The sequence below is a fragment of the Lampris incognitus genome, chromosome 18 (assembly GCF_029633865.1).
Source record: "Lampris incognitus isolate fLamInc1 chromosome 18, fLamInc1.hap2, whole genome shotgun sequence".
NCBI classification, from domain to species: Eukaryota; Metazoa; Chordata; class Actinopteri; order Lampriformes; family Lampridae; genus Lampris; species Lampris incognitus.
In genome coordinates, this window is record NC_079228.1 from 35,543,381 (window position 1) to 35,561,929 (window position 18,549).

General features: G+C 49.2%; 3 protein-coding genes across 3 annotated transcripts; 2 read left to right on the top strand and 1 right to left on the bottom strand.

Annotated features, from left to right (window-relative positions):
- The first annotated feature begins 340 nt into the window (after positions 1 to 340).
- Positions 341 to 2,675, top strand: LOC130128438 (RB-associated KRAB zinc finger protein-like). The gene is made up of 2 exons (XM_056298048.1): positions 341 to 533; positions 1,373 to 2,675. Exons 1-2 carry the CDS (start codon positions 341 to 343, stop codon positions 2,224 to 2,226), a joined length of 1,047 nt encoding a protein of 348 aa, XP_056154023.1. The 3' UTR covers positions 2,227 to 2,675.
- A 2,225-nt stretch (positions 2,676 to 4,900) lies between these two features.
- On the bottom strand, positions 4,901 to 8,196 carry rbm18 (RNA binding motif protein 18). The gene has a single exon (XM_056298601.1). The coding sequence runs from the start codon at positions 7,951 to 7,953 to the stop codon at positions 7,351 to 7,353; it is 603 nt and encodes a 200-aa protein (XP_056154576.1). The 5' UTR covers positions 7,954 to 8,196; the 3' UTR covers positions 4,901 to 7,350.
- Positions 8,197 to 8,753: 557 nt separating this feature from the next.
- Positions 8,754 to 14,732, top strand: LOC130129022 (zinc finger protein 263-like). Its single transcript, XM_056298818.1, has 3 exons — positions 8,754 to 9,027; positions 11,698 to 12,330; positions 14,447 to 14,732. The coding sequence occupies exons 1-3, from the start codon at positions 8,835 to 8,837 to the stop codon at positions 14,512 to 14,514; spliced, it is 894 nt and encodes a 297-aa protein (XP_056154793.1). The 5' UTR covers positions 8,754 to 8,834; the 3' UTR covers positions 14,515 to 14,732.
- Positions 14,733 to 18,549: the final 3,817 nt, after the last annotated feature.

Consider the following 18,549-nt stretch of genomic DNA (forward strand, 5'->3'; position numbering starts at 1 on the left):
TAATAATAAAACTAATATTATTAAAAAAGTAATAATAAAAATAATAACAATAAAATAATAATATTAAAACGTAATATAATAATAATAAAATAAAATAAGTAATAATAAAACTAATATTAAAAAAGTAATAATAAAAATAACAATAAAATAACAATATTAAAACGTAAAATAATAATAATAATAATACCCACCAGTTCCTGACACGCGGCCGTCGTCCTCCCGGAACCTTTAATCCGGGACATTTTCTCACGCCGGTTCTCTTTAAGCGGAGCTCCGCTGCGCGGTTTGTTTTTCCGCTCGCTGGTTTCGAAGCCGATCCTTCTCCGACAAGCGGCGGATGATGGAGCCGTGCGGGGGTCTGGAGGAGCAGCAGGAGGTCTCCGACATGGAGGCGCTGAGGGAGTTCGTGTCGGAGCGGCTGAGCGCCGCCGTGGAGGAGATCCTGGGAGCCTTCAGGAGAACCATCGTTCAGTACCAGCAGGAGATCCAGCAACAGCGCCGACAGCTGGACACCCTGTACCGCTCCTCGCCAGGTGGGTCTTACTCAGTACAACGCACGCACGCGCACACACACACGCACCCACACACGCACACAGACACACAAAGGGATGCATTGTGTACCGGGAAGGATTTGGTGATACGATTCCTTTCACAATACCAGTGCCCCAGTTCAGCGCATTGTGGTGAATTCAGACTAAAATGTGCTTTACTGACCCCGTGGGGGGGAGGGGGGGGGTCTTCCTCAGCACGTGACACATCCCAGCCGTGTAGCTAGGGGCAGCGGGCAGCTGCAGCCCCCCGGGGGACCAGCTGCCTTGCTCAGGGGGCACAGACAGGAGTAGTAAGCGTGTCTTTTTGATGGTGGGAGGAAACCCACGCAGACACGGGGAGAACACGCAAACTCCACACAGGAAGGACCCGGGACGGCCGCGGGTTCGAACCCAGGACCTTCTTGCTGTGAGGCAGCCGTTCAAACCAGTGGGCCACTGCTGATAACACCGCGTGTGCGCCATACAAGTCAGAGTAATCAGCCGTAGCTGGTGTGCAAGACACCGCCTTCTGTTGTTGTGGTTCAGTCCTGTTACAATGCTGCACCTCCCACCTAGTGGTCAGAGATGTAACTACACGATGAAGCAGAGACGTGAGTGTATGTGTGTGTGTGTGTGTGTGCACTCTCATCTCACTACTGCCCTAAACAACAACCGATATGTAGAGAACTCCCAGTAACCAACATTAGCAGGCTGGCTGTGCTGGACAGTAGAAGACTGGTCGTACTGGCCGGCGTAGAGGGGTGAATGTGTGGTCCGATAATCAAATTACTTTTATTTGAAAAGCCTTGCTGTTTACCCCCCTCCCCCCTCCCCCCCTGCAGAGCCTCGGAGTGCTCCGGTGTGCAGGAGCGACTCTGCTGATGGCTACCACCACCCCGCCTCCTCGCAGCACGACCAGAGCGCGGAGGAGCGCGAGACGGGGCCTCCGGCCTGCAGCTCGTCTGAGCAGATGAAAACCGAACCCGACGGAGGAGACTGCGGACCGCCGGAGCAGCTCGCCTCCTCCGGCGGCTCCCAAAGTGAGACCGAGGACAGCGACGACTACTCGACGGAGACCCTGGTTCCTCGGGCTTTGACGGAGACGAGCAAGACGACGAGACGACGGTCATCCCTGAGCCGCGGAAGCTCCGCCGAGCCACCGCCGGGAGCCAAGTCCTCCAGCCCGCTGCCGTCCGCCCACGTGTGCCAAGTGTGCCGCGAGTCTTTCCAGAGAAGGAGCAACCTGCTGCGGCACGCCGCCGTGCACGCCGCCGCCTGCGCCCTGTGCGGCACGGCGCTGCAGCACGGCGAGAACATCCGGGTGCACCTCCACCAGCACAGGGACTCGTCCGTCAGCTGCGGCGTCTGCGGGCAGACGTTCACGCTGCGGGGCAACCTCCGGATCCACATGAGGATCCACTCCGGGGAGAGGCCGTACGGCTGCGCCACATGCGGCAAGCACTTCGGCAGGAGGGCGTCGCTGGTCCGCCACGTGCGCAGCCACACGGGGGAGAAGCCGTTCAGGTGCAGCTACTGCGGCAGGGCCTTCGTGGAGAAGGGCAACCTGACGGTTCACCTGCGGACGCACACCGGCGAGCGGCCGTACCACTGCTCGGCCTGCGACAGACACTTCAGCCAGCTGTCGTGCTTCTACAAACACTCGTGCCAGAAGAGGGGCCGCCTGTCGGACCGTTAGCGCGCAAGGGGCGGGCCCGGACGCGATATTATGAACCCTACATAGCCCTCGCCAAAATCCCGTACCCTGTCCCAAATCTCGCGAACGGACGCCGGATTTCCGCTGCGTTGCTAGCGATATTATGAACCCTACATAGCCCTCGCCAAAATCCCGTACCCTGTCCCAAATCTCGCGAACGGACGCCGGATTTCCGCTGCGTTGCTAAGGAAACAATCAACTATCAACTCGGTGCGAAGCAAAGCTAACGTTAGCTGTGCTCTCCTCTGTTCATGATCCTCATTGCTCATTGAAACTTGAGTAGTTTCGATGTCTGATACTTCATTACTTTTACCCAAGTAGCCTATAGCTTTTCAGCAGGCCTTCTTTATACAACACTGTGCACTATACACTATAGGCCTAGGCTAATAGTAGAAAATGTAAACTTTCTGGTAAATGAAGTGAAAGACATGACTAGGATGTTTGTCTTATGATTTAAGTGTTTGCCCTGAAAGCGAAATTAAGCAGGAAGTCTAGATTATTTTTGGTTTTGATTAAAAATAATCAAAATATTAAGTTACATAACTTATGAATCGTCTAAAAAGTGAACCATGGGGTTGAAATTATGATTGTGAGGGAAAGAATAGCCTTAAGTTGACTAACCTAACAATTTTAGGTTACAAGGTCTGCCTCTGCTCCTTGGATACGTTATTGGTATTATATTAATGTTGATTGTGGATAACTTAGACAGGTTAAATTTTGGGTGTACAGCGTTTCCTTGATGAGCGCTAACCCCATAACAACATATTTTCGCGTTGCTACGGTGGCGCACACGTGACAAAGCCAGAAACGGGATTTTGGCGAGGCCTATGTAGGGTTCATAATATCGCGGGCCGGACAAGCGGCGCGGAAGGGTCGCTCAAGAGGGTCGTCGCGGAGGCGACCGGGATCCGACTTGGGTTTTGGAAAACGTTTGTCCTTTCAAAGTTGTAATCAAGCTGTGTGTGCTCGCCGTCTACTTTGTTTAATAAAGATCCAGTCCAGTGTAAGCCGCGTCTTCCGATCTCACCGTATTGTTTGTTTTCGACGGAAGGTTTTGCTAATGTGGCGCCACACGGAATAGCGGAACCGCTGTTGCGGTTAAACTGTCAGAAAGCGCCAATCAGCTTCTGGTGATAAATGACGTCATGTAATACTCTGATTTGATTGGCTGGCCAATGGATCGTCGTCATCAGTGCTGTCAGTTGGTCTGTTTTTGAGTAGTTGCCTAGCAACGTCATGCTAGTTAGACCGGAAGTCGTCGGGGACTTTGGTTACCGGAATATAGTTTTAAGCTGTTGATTGTAATTAGCCATAGGCCACGTTTTCTTGATAAAATCCCCCATTTATAGCCGTTCTGGGCTCATTAATGACGGGTGTGCTGTAAAAGAAACGTTTTAACCATTTTGGAGGAAAATATTTACTTTGTATGCAACACTTAATAGTTTTCACTTTCTCTACCTTGCGAGTACCTGAGATGTTTTCTTGATTTTATATGATCTCATTTCATATTGCTTCATGTCGTGTAATTTTCACTTTCAGAAGTGGAAAAATTGCAAAAGAAAATAATTTTTCATCCTCGTGCTTTGTACCTTGTGGTTATTTAAGGTTGCAGTAATGTTTAAAGACGAAATAGTCCTTTGTCATCTATTTTAAAAGGGCTCAAAATAGGTGATTCAGAAGTTTTCTTATATATTACAACATATCATTACCATGTAGACTGAGGAAAGTGTTGTGATGTAAATTTCAGTTCATGTCGCCCACTTGCACTTCAATTTTCCCTGCCATTAGCAACGGGTGGTGGATGAGAGGGAGGACGGTGGAATGGTGGGGATGCAAGGAGTGGAGGTGAGTTTAAATACTTGGGGTCAACTGTCCAAAGTAACGGGGAGTGCAGAAGAGAGGCGAAGAAGAGGGTGCAGGCAGGGTGGAGTGGGTGGAGAAGAGTGTCAGGAGTGATTTGCGACAGAAGGGTACCAGCAAAAGTTAAAGGGAAGGTTTACAAGATGGTAGTAAGACCAGCTATGCTATATGGTTTGGAGACAGTGGCACTGATGAAAAGACAGGAGGTGGAGCTGGAGGTGGCAGAGTTGAAGATGCTAAGATTTTCATTGGGAGTGACGAAGGACAGGATTAGGAAGGAGTATATTAGAGGGACAGCTCAGGTTGGACGGTTTGGAGACAAAGCAAGAGAGGCAAGATTGAGATGGTTTGGACATGTGTGGAGGAGAGATGCTGGGTATATTGGGAGAAGGATGCTGAATATGGAGTTGCCAGGGAAGAGGAGAAGAGGAAGGCCAAAGAGGAGGTTTATGGATGTGGTGAGGGAGGACACGCAGGTGGCTGGTGTGACAGAGGAAGATGCAGAGGACAGGAAGAGATGGAAACGGATGATCCGATGTGGCGCCCCCTAGCGGGAGCAGCCGAAAGTGGTAGTAGCAGATTACCGATGCATTCATATATTCCCACATCTTGTAATTTCCTTCAGCATGATGTACTGAAGGCCTTGCTGTCGGCCTCTTGTAGAAAGCTAGATTGCCTCTAGAAAGTAATTTCTAAATGCTAAATGATGTGGACGTCTTTAGTTAGAGACCCACATAGCAACAACAACTAAGGGTGGGCGCAGTTTAATTTACTCAATCATAGACACAACCACTGTTTTAACATGTTTTAATGAAACACAGAATTGGGACTAAATGAACAAAAGTTATCCGTCATGAATTCAGTCAACTGAAAAGCGCAAATGACGGGACTGAGAATGAAAACAGTCAACATAGCATCCGATCAGTCGAACCGGATCTTCTGTGGAAGTTCTGTTCCCCAGAATCCACGACCGGCGGAAAACGAGAGCGCGTCCGTCTGTTCCCCGACAGTCGCCATGCCAACGCCGGTGACCGCCACGTGAGAAAATGGCCGACGGAGACGCTGCAGACGGTTTCCTAGACAACGGGCTCTGGTTTCCGGGTCATGGCGCAGTCCGGGGGCGCTGGCATTAATTCACGGCGCTAGTCGAAGGCGTGGCCAACACTTTTTGGGCTAATTTCAGGACCCGCTCAGCCGGCGCTAATCGAGCGCAATGGAGGCGCGGTTGTAAGAAGGCCGGAACAAGTAGAAATAAACTCAGCGGGAGTGGGCGGAGCTCTTCGGTTACAGCCAATCAAATCAGCTCCCCGTGACGGAAAGGCCAGTTTCGTAAGGGAAGGCGGAAGTCCAGACCGGATGAGAAGGCGGAAGTCCAGACCGGATGAGGCAGAGAAGCTCCTCCCAGGGGGAAGGTGGGGCGCTTGTTGACACCGATTCCAATGTGACGCGAGACAACAGGCAAACGTGATTGACAGGCTGCCGATTAACGTGTCTTCGTCGTCACCAGCGTCTTTCCTGCGCATTCTATGAACACAGCAGGAGACCTTAAAGAGTTGTGATCACGGATCAATTAGCCCTAGGTGATCAGTTCGTTCTTTCAGGTTGAATGAGCTTAATTGGAATATTGAGATCCCCGTCAACATGTTTTCCATGCGTAATGACACCGACCGTGTTATGTTGGAAGACAATGACACGCATGCAGATATTTTGTTTTGTGATTAAAAAGGTTTAGGACATGTCTGTGACTGCCCTCATTCATCCAGGTCATGGTTATCCAGAGGAGTTGAATCAAGCGCAACTGGACTTGGTATATATCCGTGAAGACGTTTCGCCTCCTCATCCAAGAGGCTTCCTCAGTCGGTGCCTTTCTGACTAGACCAAGCTCTGACTATACCAAGTCCAGTTGCACTTGATTCAACTCCTCTGGATAAGGTTTAGGACAGTAGTCCCTAGTTAAATGATTCATGAAATAGGCCAACATAACATACACAAAAGTGGCGTGTGAGATTTCGGACAAGTCTATACTTGGTGCACCTTCCCCTAAAGCCCAGAGACTACCACACAACGCCTGCGCCAACATTTGGTTCTATTTGACACCAAACTAGCACTGCGCCACCTGATTCTGACTGACACACCCTGCACTGCGCCCCCACGCCCATTTCGGTGCCCAGGCGAGGGGTAAAACCACCCCAGCGAAACTGACACCGCATCAGCGCTACCGCAAGCCTTGCACCGTCCACCAACTAGGGCCCAAGGTGTTCTGCTGCTTTGAGGAACCAGTGGACTAGTATTTTGTTTTATTTCAACAGAATAAACCTCCAGCGTGAACGTCTCAACTCCAGAACTACTGTAAATTATATTATCAGCACTAAAAGAAGACAGGCGAACGTGCTGTCAACGTGCACTGAAATCTGACAATAGTCAGTGAAAATAAATCCCGATACAATTTTGCAAATTACTTTTTTACTAGCGTTGAGCAGCCTCAGGTGTTGTTAGTTTTAATGCCGGCACCAAATATACAAAAAAAACCAAACCACTGATAAGACATCACATTTAACTCCCACTCTCCCCATCAGTTTAACAGCATTCTCGTTTTTCAGTCATGTAGTTCATTTTCCACTACAATGGTGTTTTGTCTCACTGTGGCTTTTCCTTTTCTGTTGTCTTCCACAGTCAGGTCAGTAGGAAATGCTGTGGCTATGAGGTCAGAGATGCTGGCTTTAACTGAAAGGTTGCTAGTTTGAGTCCCTGAGCAGGCTACTTAGCCCCATTTACTTCAACAGAGCTGCTCATCAGCCGACAGCAGAAAACTGAACAACATCCGAGTGGGTTTGTCTGTCAGGTAGCAAAACTCCCTGGATGAATGAATGTTACTGGGTTCATCTTTTACGCTTTGCTTTGCAATCAGCCGATTCACATCCAATATGCTCAGCAGTCAGGTCTGGGAGCAAACTTGAAATCTTGAACCTGTTTTGACAACTTGACCGACCCTTTAAAACCTTTCAAGTGTTCGACCGAGAATAAAAGTGGGGGGAAAAAAAATCTCTTCGCTCGCAGTCAAACCCAGAAAGTTAAGTCGCCTTCCACCCGACTGTGTGAACCAACTCTGAAACGCTGTTCACTGACAGCTTTTCTTCAGTGTGTTGTAGTGTGTGCAGGGAGGCAGGTTTGGGTATGGAGGGTGGCTTCAGGGCAAGAGAAGGTGGAAGGCGGTCTAGAGGGTTAATCAGAAAGGTCAAACGGGGGTCATCTCCTGAACTTGCGGAAGGGCCTGCTCTGGTTGTTATTGTGGGGTTTATTGTAGGGCTCCCAGCGTTTCCTCTCTGGCGGCTTGTTGTAGACGTAAGGCGAAGGCCCCGTGTACTCATCGTCTGGGTTATCCTCCATCATCTGCAGCTTGGCTTCAATGGCACGGATCTTGGCACTGGTGCTGAGGTGGGCGGTGGCGGCGGGGCCCTCCTCCGCCGCGTCGCTGCAGGACGGCTCCAGGCTGGGGGGCATGATGTTCTTCTCACTGCGGAAGCCCTCAAACCTCTGCGCATGCGCCCAGCGGACCACCAGCCTCTTAGACAGGGCCAGTTTACCGTTCAGACAGCGGATGGCCCGCTCCGCCTCCTCCCGAGTATGGAAGTTGACGAAGCAGTAGCCCCGCGGCTGACCCTCCAGAGGGCCAGATTTATGGAAAAGGAAGTCGAACTGTTTGACTTTACCGAACTTCTCCAGCAGCTTCACCAGGTGGTACTCTGTGATTTTGGGGTCCAGGTTGCCGATCCATAAGCGGTTGCCGTCGTGCGCCACGCTTTCAGAAATGATGGCGGCGTTTTCCACCGTCTCTGCCGCGGAAGACATGTCCGTTATTCTGCTCTGCTCCGAAACAACAACAAAAAAAAAACTGACACGGGCCGAGATTGTTACTCCCACTGCTTCACAATGAACTTGTCGTCAAAAACAAAAAATCATTTCTAACGATCTTCTTCTCCACATCCCGCTTCCGGACGCGAGCCCGTCGTCCAACAACAAAGGCGCACAGTGATACGTCACAGCGCGGTGACGCGAAACTTATGCGCGCAAAGTGAAAGCGCTCAGAAAAAAACTCCGTAAAGACTTTTGGTGTCGCAAGCTTCACAAATGTCAAATTAAGAAATAAAAAGAGAAATTAAGCGATGGTTAAACCAGGGCTCTGTTTCTTCGACTGAAAAAATAAACGGATGTTAATCGAATATGTGGATATTCATTCAACGGATGGACATTGATTAAATAATTTTACCTCCGGTCAACGAGAGATAATGTGTCGGTATAATGATTTAAGTACATAGATATTCATACCGGCATGGGGCTTTTTTGATTTTACAAAGTTTCACATACATCTAATCCGGTCTAGAAAGGCAGCGAATACTACACGCTTAGCGACGTTTGTAATAAAAAATGTTTGCGATACAAAGTTGAACCAGTTCGTCTGGGCACAACGTTACATGGATCACTGAGCACGCGTAAACACGTTTGTAATTGATAAAATAGGAGCTGAAATTCACATCCCCCCCAAACCTCCAGTACGCCAGGTGGCGATAAAGCCCAGAAGATACGGCGTAACCCTATCTTCTGGGCATGCGCAGAGGACACGCCGATCCGGAACTTCGACAAGTAAACAAGGGACACTTCCCCGAGAATAGTTAACGCTTCTTTTTTTGTACTAAATCTTTAACAGTGCCGGGCGGGATCGACGTTTTAAGATGTCTAAAATCCAGATGCTGAGAGCGCTGATAAACGAGAGACTGACGGCAGCCGCGAAGGAGATTTTCGACGTGTTTGGGAGCGCCATCGCCGAGTACGAGGAGGAGTTGAGCCGCTCGAAACTGGAGATCGAGCGGCAGCGCAGGTTGTTGGAGCTTTCTCGCAAACCGGAGATCTCCTTGGAAAGCACAGGTCTGACAGCGCCGCTCTTGCTTTTGAAGATCTGTTTTTGCCCCTTTTCAGTCTTTGATAGACCGTTAATAGACACACAGTAGAAATACCGAGCGGGGTTGGAACGAGAGTCTCGGGCAGACCCGGACCGGCACGACGCTCCGCTGACGAGCCGTTATTTAGTGAGACTGTAGTTTGATTATGTGCACTGGAAGATGCGATGAAAGTAAAACGCCGTTGTTACTGTGTAGCCAGTGTACCAGTACTTCATATGATACTGCTATCTGATTCTACTACGGTATGATTACTGTGTAGCCAGTGTACCAGTACTTCATATGATACTGCTATCTGATTCTACTACGGTATGATTACTGTGTAGCCAGTGTACCAGTACTTCATATGATACTGCTATCTGATTCTACTACGGTATGATTACTGTGTAGCCAGTGTACCAGTACTTCATATGATACTGCTATGTAGTTCTACTACGGTATGATTACTGTGTAGCCAGTGTACCAGTACTTCATATGATACTGCTATCTGATTCTACTACGGTATGATTACTGTGTAGCCAGTGTACCAGTACTTCATATGATACTGCTATGTAGTTCTACTACGGTATGATTACTGTGTAGCCAGTGTACCAGTACTTCATATGATACTGCTATGTAGTTCTACTACGGTATGATTACTGTGTAGCCAGTGTACCAGTACTTCATATGATACTGCTATGTAATTCTACTACGGTATGATTACTGTGTAGCCAGTGTACCAGTGTTCTACGATGTCAGTAACAGTCGACGTTTCTTTGGATAAAAGCTCGTAAATGTCAGAAAGTTGAATCAGTTCATCTGGACACAACGTCTATTGAAGAAACCTTTCAATTACTCATCGAAGTGACCTCTTCTGAAAATACGCGTCTCTCAACTGTTCCGATATGTATTTGCTTTCAAACCCCAAAACAAACCACACCAGACGTTGGTCCGCCCCAAGGATCGGGTCCCCGGCACAAACGGAGCAATCTAGTGTACGCTGTTAAGTGCCAGGAGGGTTGCCGTGACTTGCACATTGGGGAAACTAAACAGAAGGTGGCCAAGAGGATGGCACAACACAGGAGAGCTAACACGTCCGGCCAGGACCCCACACACCATCTACAGGCCAGTGGCCACTCTTCCAGGGATGAGGATGTGCACATCCTTGATAGGGAGGAACGCTGGTTTGAACGGGGAGTCAAAGAGGCCATCTATGTTAAGAGGGAACGACCATCCCTGGACCGGGGGGGGGGGGGAGGGGGGCTAAGAGTACATCTGTCACCATCTTACAATGCTGTGATTGTAACATTCCCCAATCCTCTGTGAATAGTACACATGGCCATTGTAACTCCAGTTAATGGTCACGCCCATATTTGAATATGAAACCAAGTCGTTTGCTGGTTTGGGTCGTTATGCCACTGTGTTGTTGATAAGGGTGGGGACACCTGCAGTCAGTTGAGACTGAAGAGGTCACTTAGATGAGTGATGAAACGTATCTCAATAAACGTTGTGTCCAGATGAACTGATTCAACCTCCTGTGATGGTCTGGCGAGGCCCTGGGATGGTCTGGCGAGGCCCTGTGATGGCCTGGCGAGGCCCTGTGATGGCCTGGTGGGGCCCTGTGATGGTCTGGCGAGGCCCTGTGATGGCCTGGCGGGGCCCTGTGATGGCCTGGCGGGGCCCTGTGATGGCCTGGCGGGGCCCTGTGATGGCCTGGCGAGGCCCTGTGATGGTCTGGCGGGGCCCTGTGATGGCCTGGCGGCCTGTCCAGGGTGTCTCCCCGCCTGCCGCCCAGTGACTGCTGGGTAGGCTCCAGCATCCCCACGACCCTGAGAGCAGGATAAGTGGTTTGGATAATGGATGGATGGATTGTTGAGCGTGCATAAACACACGGTGAAGATTTGGTTTTGACTTTATAAAACTCGAAGGACATTATTATTGAATTCTTAAATCCAAATATGTTCGCTGTTAAAATTATCTTGTCGCAATCGAGATTAAATTGTTAATTTACTCACATGCTATGGATAATTGTTACATACTTATTTAAAAATTTATGTACGCTATTGGTTTCATGGCATTCAAAATGTGTTGGTCTTGAATAGGGCTGTGCGATATGATATGATATATCCATTAACCAAGCCACTTATCCCAATTGGGGTTGCGGGGATGCTGGAGCCTATCCCAGCAGTCATTGGACGGCAGGCGGGGAGACACCCTGGACAGGCCACCAGTCCATCACAGGGCCGATATACATATATATATATACACACACACACACACACACACACACACACATATATATATATATATATATATATATATATATATATGTGTGTGTGTGTGTGTGTGTGTGTGTGTATATATATATAATATAGTGTGATGGTAGATAAATGTCTTTATCATATTATCATATTTCATATTATGCTCTTATCATTTTTTTCGTTGTGTCACAAATCACACTCTTCACAGCGGGACAGCCCCCCCCCCCAGCAGACCAGAAACTATTCATTAATTGAATTTACAAAAAATGTGCTATGTGGCGATGCGTATCGTTATGGGGTTATGAGAGTTCGGTCCCGCCCCACAACCCTCGTCTCAAAAGATGTCGACCCATAAAGGGATAACGCTCTTCTTTTCATTCCTCTGTTGTGTTGTGCAGCTCCTCTACAGCAGGAGTGGAGCTCGGCGGCGGAGGACGAGGACCCGTGGCCTCCACACATTAAGGAGGAACCGGAGGAGCTGTGGAGGAGCCGCATGGCACTGCGGCCTCGAGGCTTGGATGAGGAAGACGTCCTGAAGTTCACGTTCTTCCAGACGACAGAGCAGAACCCTCAGCAAACCCCTCTGCCTCTCTCGGGCTTCCCGCAAGCGGAGAAGAAAACGCAGAACCTCCGGCCGCAGACCCACACCGAGCCGGATGACACGGGGTCGGAAGCGCCTTGTAACGGCCAGCCGATGTCCTCGGGCTGGCCGACGACGGGAACGCCGCCTCCCATGGGGCTGGAAGCGGCGGCGGAGGACGCGTACATCTGCAGCGTTTGCGGCAAAGTGTTCAGCCAGCGCGGCCACTGGTCCAGACACATGCGGCTGCACCGGCTGGGCGGGCGCACCGCGGACAGGTCTTACCGCTGCAACATCTGCGGTAAAAGACTGAGCCGGATGGACGGCTTCCAGAAACACCTGAGGGTCCACACGGGCGAGAAGCCATACTGCTGCAGCCTCTGCGGCAAGAGATTCAGCGACAACTCCAACTACAAGAGACACATCCGCACCCACACGGGTGGAAATTCAGGTTCGCTGCAGGTTTGAGAGAGATTGCAACCGAAAGCAGATGAGACGGAGACGGGAGACAAGAGTGTTTCGAATTTCAAAAGAAGACTTTTATATTTCCGCCTGGCTCCGTTTACGCAAGTTTTTCGTTGTCGGAAATTGCAACAAAACGAACTCGCCGAAAACCCCAAAAAACAGAATACCAAAGAAAGAAAAAAAAACCTCAGATATTCAGAACCAAAGAATTCTCTCGGACCGAACACGACACATCCTGCACCACCCCAAGTGTCCGCAAAAACTCCTGTCTTCTTGGTCAGTCTGTAAAAACCAAACTGTGCTCTGAGCCGGGCTCGGCGTCAGAACCGTGTCTTCTGACCCCCCTCGCCCCTCACACGGTTTTTCCTTGTCTTCCAAATAGCTGATTTGGCCTGAAATGAAATTCGTTAATGTGTGTACAGATTTTTTTTTTTTGCAGAGTGGACCATAGATAACAACCCAAAAAGACATCTTTTTATCCTAAACCCTGAAACCATGTCTGCAGTAGTCTGAGCAGTCTGGAACACTGGATAAACAGATGGTGTACTGTCTCTGTCTGCAAGCAGAGAGGACAGCCGTCCCCTGTGCCAGGACCAGATACCCGTTTGTAGCTATGGCCCCATGTACAAGCCTCCTCTGGAGCTCACCGGCCCATTTGTTAATGGGAGGTTTGTACAGGGACAGGGAGAGAGACGGGGGGGGGGGGACAAAGAGGGAGGGAGAGACAGGGAGAGGGGGAGGGAGCGAGGGGGCGAGAGAGAGAGAGAGAGAGAGGGGAGAGCGAGAGAGACAGAGAAAGAGGGGAGATAGAGCGAGAGAGATGGGGGAGAGAGACAGCAAGAGAGACGGAGAGAGAGAGAGGGAGAGATGGAGAGAGAGAGAGAGGGCGAGAGACGGAGAGAGAGAGAGAGAGAGAGAGAGAGAGAGAGAGGGCGAGAGATGGAGAGACGGAGAGAGAGAGAGAGAAGAGAGAGAGAGAGAGAGAGAGAGAGAGAGAGAGAGAGAGAGAGAGAGAGAGAGCGAGAGGAGAGAGAGAGAGAGAGAGAGAGAGAGAGAGAGAAAGAGGGGAGAGAGCGAGAGAGATGGGGGAGAGAGAGGGAAAGACGGAGAGAGAGAGAGAGATGGAGAGACGGAGAGAGAGAGAGAGACGGGGGAGAGAGAGGGAAAGACGGAGAGAGAGAGAGAGATGGAGAGACGGAGAGAGAGAGAGAGACGGGGGAGAGAGAGGGAAAGACGGAGAGAGAGAGAGAGATGGGGGAGAGAGAGGGAAAGACGGAGAGAGAGAGAGAGATGGAGAGACGGAGAGAGAGAGAGACGGAGAGAGAGAGAGAGAGAGAGAGAGAGAGGGAGAGACGGAGAGAGAGAGATGGGGGAGAGAGAGGGAGAGACAGGGAGGGACAGGGAGAGAGAGAGGAGCCCGTAGTTCAGTGTCGGGAAGAAGTTGACATGAGTGTTCGTTAAACGAGGTTAAATAGTTAAAAGATGACTCGTGTCCAGAATAAAACAATGTGGTAGTGTTTTGTGTTTCTGCAGCTGTTGATTAAAATCAGTGGATTAAAATCAGTGGGTTAAAATCAGTGGGTTAAAATCAGTGGATTAAAATCAGTGGGTTAAAAATCAGTGGAATTGAGCCGAGTGGGTCCTTTTACTTCTAACAGCCATTCTCTAACCAGGGAGATGTGTTTTAAAAACTCTGGCCGATTAAAACGTGTTCAATCCAGATGGGAGTTTGTCGCTATTTGTGAAAACTGAGAGGAAGCAGCACAATAGTCATACAGTTCATGGTTTGATCGTTATTATGACAAAAAACTTTAAAGAATAAATACAACAAAAACAATCTAAATACGAACAGGAATGTTTACAAATATTGAAACATTTTATCTTAAGTGGCTCAAGAAATACTGTGCGCGTGCGCGTGCGCGCGTCTTCTGATTCTGCGCAGTTTCTGCCGCGTGGCGCCGCGGCTCCGTGCGTTTAGGATCCACATTAAAAAGCCAGTTTCCAGACTCCCGTGAGACCGGGATTCAGACTCACGGGAGTTTGGAGACGGTTCTGTCGCATGAGTTGTATTTGGACGTGTAACGATCTCCATCCGTCCACAGGCAACCGGCCGGCCCGGGGACGAGGCGCGCGGACAGAACCGGAACACGGAGCCGCCTGCGTCCTCTAGCAGGAAGCTGATTGGTTGTCACGGCGGAAGCGTCGCATCATGTGACTTCCTGTTGGCGGGGAGATTTGAACAGAGTGACAGGACATTAACGCGTGTAATTGGTTTGGCTGTTGGCAACCCTGTTTTGTTTTGAAATCTTCTATAATGATGTATTAATGATATATTATGTCTGTCCACACAATCTGGTAGACGGACTTTTCACTGAGGCGTTGGACATGGGAATAAAGTTTTTGTTCTGTAAACACGTGTAGAATCGCCATTCTTTCTTTCTTCCACGACACGCAGAGTCTGTAGCTGCGGAACCAGGTCTACGTGACGTCAAGACGCGGTTTTTACGTCCATCACCAAAACTACAGACAATACAAAGGTCAAAGGACGGGAGAGAAATTTCGGTCTTCTGAGAATGTTCATCAAGAACCAAAGTGAAACATCCGGGTGGCGTGGCGGTCTATTCCGTTGCCTACCAGCACGGGGATCGCCGGTTCGAATCCCCGTGTTGCTTCCGGCTTGGTCCGGCGTCCCTACAGACGCAATTGGTCGTGTCTGCGGGTGGGAAGCCGGATGTGGGTATGTGTCCTGGTCGCTGCACTAGCGCCTCCTCTGGTCGGTCGGTGCGCCCGTTCAGGGGGAGGGGGAGGGGGGGTAGCGTGATCCTCCCTCGCGCTACGTCACCCTGGCGAAACTCCTCACAGGTGAAAAGAAGCGGCCGGCGACGCCACATGTATGGGAGGAGGCATGTGGTGGTCTGCAGCCCTCCCCGGATCTCAGAGGGGGCGGAGCAGCGACCGGGACGGCTCGGAAGAGTGGGGGTAATCGGCTCCGTGCGTAATTGTAGTCCACTGACTTCCGGTTTCTGCTGCAGCGGTCATACCAGTTTCCTGTTTGTTGGCGGTGTTGTTGACAATGGCATATTTTTGGGTGAAACGTGTTAGGTTGTGCATATCAAGTTACGTCCGCTGTTGTGCACAATGCTGCGCACGTCGTTGACCTGTATCCATGGCAAATCCTGCAGGCATCGCGAAAGATGCCATTGTCAACAGCGCCGCCAGCAAACAGGAAACTGGTATGACCGCTGCAGTAGAAACCGGAAGTCAGTGGACTACAGTTAACAGAGTCAAAGTGCAACTGGGAGAAAGGCCCTCCCCCCAAAGAAAAAAAAAGAACGAAAGTGACGCAATATCCCATACGTCAGCGTGTGGGACGGACACACACACACACACACACACACACACACACACACACACACACACACATTAACACCTAGGTCTTTATTGCGAATGTATTTAAGCTATTTGTTGCTCTGTCAAGTATGGGTCTGTTTAAGGTCAGTACATCCATCAATACAACAACAAAGTTGTGTATTTGTCAAAACGAATATGAAAGTGGATTAGTTGTGAGACTACGTGGTCTGTTTATTCCAGACCACCAGATGGCAGCAGTGAATCTCAGCAAGACCCAACTTCTATCCTATACAACCTGCCTGTGGTTTTAAAGATCTTTTTGTGTGTGTGTGTGTGTGTGTGTGTGTGTGTGTGTGTGTGTGTGTGTGTGTGTGTGTGTGTGTGTGTGTGTGTGTGTGTGTGCTTGTTTGTTGTTGTATTTTTTGTGTTTGTTTGTTGTTGTTGTTTTGGACGTGTACATTTGCACGAGGGAATTTGTCTTGTTGAGCTCCACACAGTAACACTGACAATATAAAAGCTGGGACACCACAAAGGTGTTTTAGACTGACACACTTAATGAAGGTCACGCATCCTCTTTTGGGTTTGCGTTTAAGGTTAACACCACGTCATAGTCTTTGTTCCTTAATCTATAGTGACGTGGAGGTGGACAGGAAGACAAGCAGCAAGCGCTCAGGACCGGACAGACACTTGAGTTAGACTCCAGAGTACTTATTTACACCTTAACTGACATTACTAATTCATAGCAGGAAGGTAAACGAACCATTTACACGCTACATGTTCGGAGCTGTCTGCTCCACAGGGGGCGCTAAAAGTTCATGAATAACATCACAAATGACCATCCATCCATTGTCTGAACTGCTTATCCTGCTCTCAGGGATGCTGGAGCCTATCCCAGCAGTCATTGGGCGGCAGGCGGGGAGACGCCCTGGACAGGCCGCCAGGCCATCACAGGGCCCACACACTCACACACACACATTCATAGGTGGGGACAATTTTAGCATGGCCGATTCACCTGGCCTACATGTCTTTGGGCACGGTGCACGGTGACGCAGTGGTTCGCGTGGTGGCCTCACAGCAAGAAGGTCCTGGGTTCGAGCTTCGGGGTCGTCCAAACTTGGTGGGTCGTCCCGGGTCGTCCTCTGTGTGGAGTTTGCATGTTCTCCCCGTGTCGGCGTGGGTTTCCTCCCACAGTCCAAAGATATGTAGGTCAGGTGAATCATGTAGGTCAGGTGAATCATGTAGGTCAGGTGAATCATGTAGGTCAGGTGAAACATGTAGGTCAGATGAATCATGTAGGTCAGGTGAAACATGTAGGTCAGATGAATCATGTAGGTCAGGTGAATCATGTAGGTCAGGTGAAACCTGTAGGTAAAGTGAAACATGTAGGTCAGGTGAATCATGCCGGTCAGGTGAATCATGTCGGTCAGGTGAATCATGTAGGTCAGGTGAAACATGTAGGTCAGGTGAATCATGTCGGTCAGGTGAATCATGTAGGTATGGTGAAACATGTAGGTCAGGTGAAACATGTAGGTCAGGTGAATCATGTAGGTCAGGTGAAACATGTAGGTCAGGTGAATCATGTAGGTCAGGTGAAACATGTAAGTCAGGTGAATCATGTAGGTCAGGTGAAACATGTAGGTTAGGTGAATCATGTAGGTCAGGTGAATCATGTAGGTCAGATGAAACATGTAGGTCAGGTGAATCATGTAGGTCAGGTGAAGCGGCTGTACTAAATGGTTGGGGACCAGTAACCATTAAATGAAAAAGAAGATGATTTCAAAGGTTACAAGTGCACCGTTGTGTAGCAGCTATTTTTTCCTGTTGGGGAAACTCCCGGGGGGCCAAGAAGGAGCGTTAAAGCCGCCCAGCAACCTTCCTGTTGACACAGGTCACGGCTGGGACTTGCTCTCGTTTCTGTCAGAACAATTTCCGGTGAGTTTCTCTATTGTTTGTAGAGTCAAACTCCCAACAGTTTGACTTGACCCTCAAATGGCGTTGGATGACTTCCTGTTTTCTTCACAGCACAAGACAACCGTACTCTGGAGTCAAACCGGACTAGAGGGACTTTTCTATTTTAATCCACAATTAAAGAACTAAAACCTGCATAAGCAAGGACACATCTTCCCACAACCTCCCTCAGATGCTCTCCAGATGGTCTCTAGCTGGCCTTCAGAACCTCCTGATCAGAAATCTGTTTTATAAAACGCATTTAATCTACTGGAAACAGGTGCGGTCTGGTTTCTGCTCATTCACAGGACCAGGAGAGGTCCGAAGGGGGAAAATCACCGGCATTAGACTTTCAGCATTTGCTGCTGATGGCAGCTGCTGTGTTGGTGCTAGCAGGAGATTGTGGTTGTGGTTGCAGTTGCGGTTGTAGGCAGACAGACATGTGGCTTTGTGACATCTGCACTTAGTGTCTTAGCAAACATACATTGTGACTCAGATCATCTCAATAAAACATAAAACATGAGGAACTCAACCTACAGTGTTTCCAGTGTCTTGGTTTTTACATATTTGAAGGACGAAACGATTTGTAAACAGGAACCATTTATTTCGCCTTAGGCAAAATAAATAAATAAAACAGACCAGAACCGGAGGTAACCCTGAAGCCCCAAAATGATGACAACACTTTCTCAAATGCCTTTACATTATTTATTATTAAATCTTATTAAATCTTCCATTTTACATGAGTTGGTCTATTATTCAGGTACACATGTTGAACGCAAACACGTCGACCGTCTGCAGGCTTTATGGAGGACTTGCTGGGACGAAACCTTGCTGTTGTTTAATCCAGCTCCGTGTTTCAGGCTCGGCGGAGGCTGAAGCTTCTTTGTCAGTCAGTTCATCCATTTTC

Bases quoted from the DNA above. Each gene is read 5' to 3' on its own strand.
- rbm18 (XM_056298601.1), bottom strand. From the start codon at position 7,953: ATGTCTTCCGCGGCAGAGACGGTGGAAAACGCCGCCATCATTTCTGAA.
- LOC130128438 (XM_056298048.1), top strand. From the start codon at position 341: ATGGAGCCGTGCGGGGGTCTGGAGGAGCAGCAGGAGGTCTCCGACATG. The intron at 534-1,372 runs GTGGGTCTTACT...CCCCCCCTGCAG, and splicing joins CCTGTACCGCTCCTCGCCAG to AGCCTCGGAGTGCTCCGGTG.
- LOC130129022 (XM_056298818.1), top strand. From the start codon at position 8,835: ATGTCTAAAATCCAGATGCTGAGAGCGCTGATAAACGAGAGACTGACG. The intron at 9,028-11,697 runs GTCTGACAGCGC...TGTGTTGTGCAG, and splicing joins GATCTCCTTGGAAAGCACAG to CTCCTCTACAGCAGGAGTGG. The intron at 12,331-14,446 runs GTTCGCTGCAGG...ATCCGTCCACAG, and splicing joins CCACACGGGTGGAAATTCAG to GCAACCGGCCGGCCCGGGGA.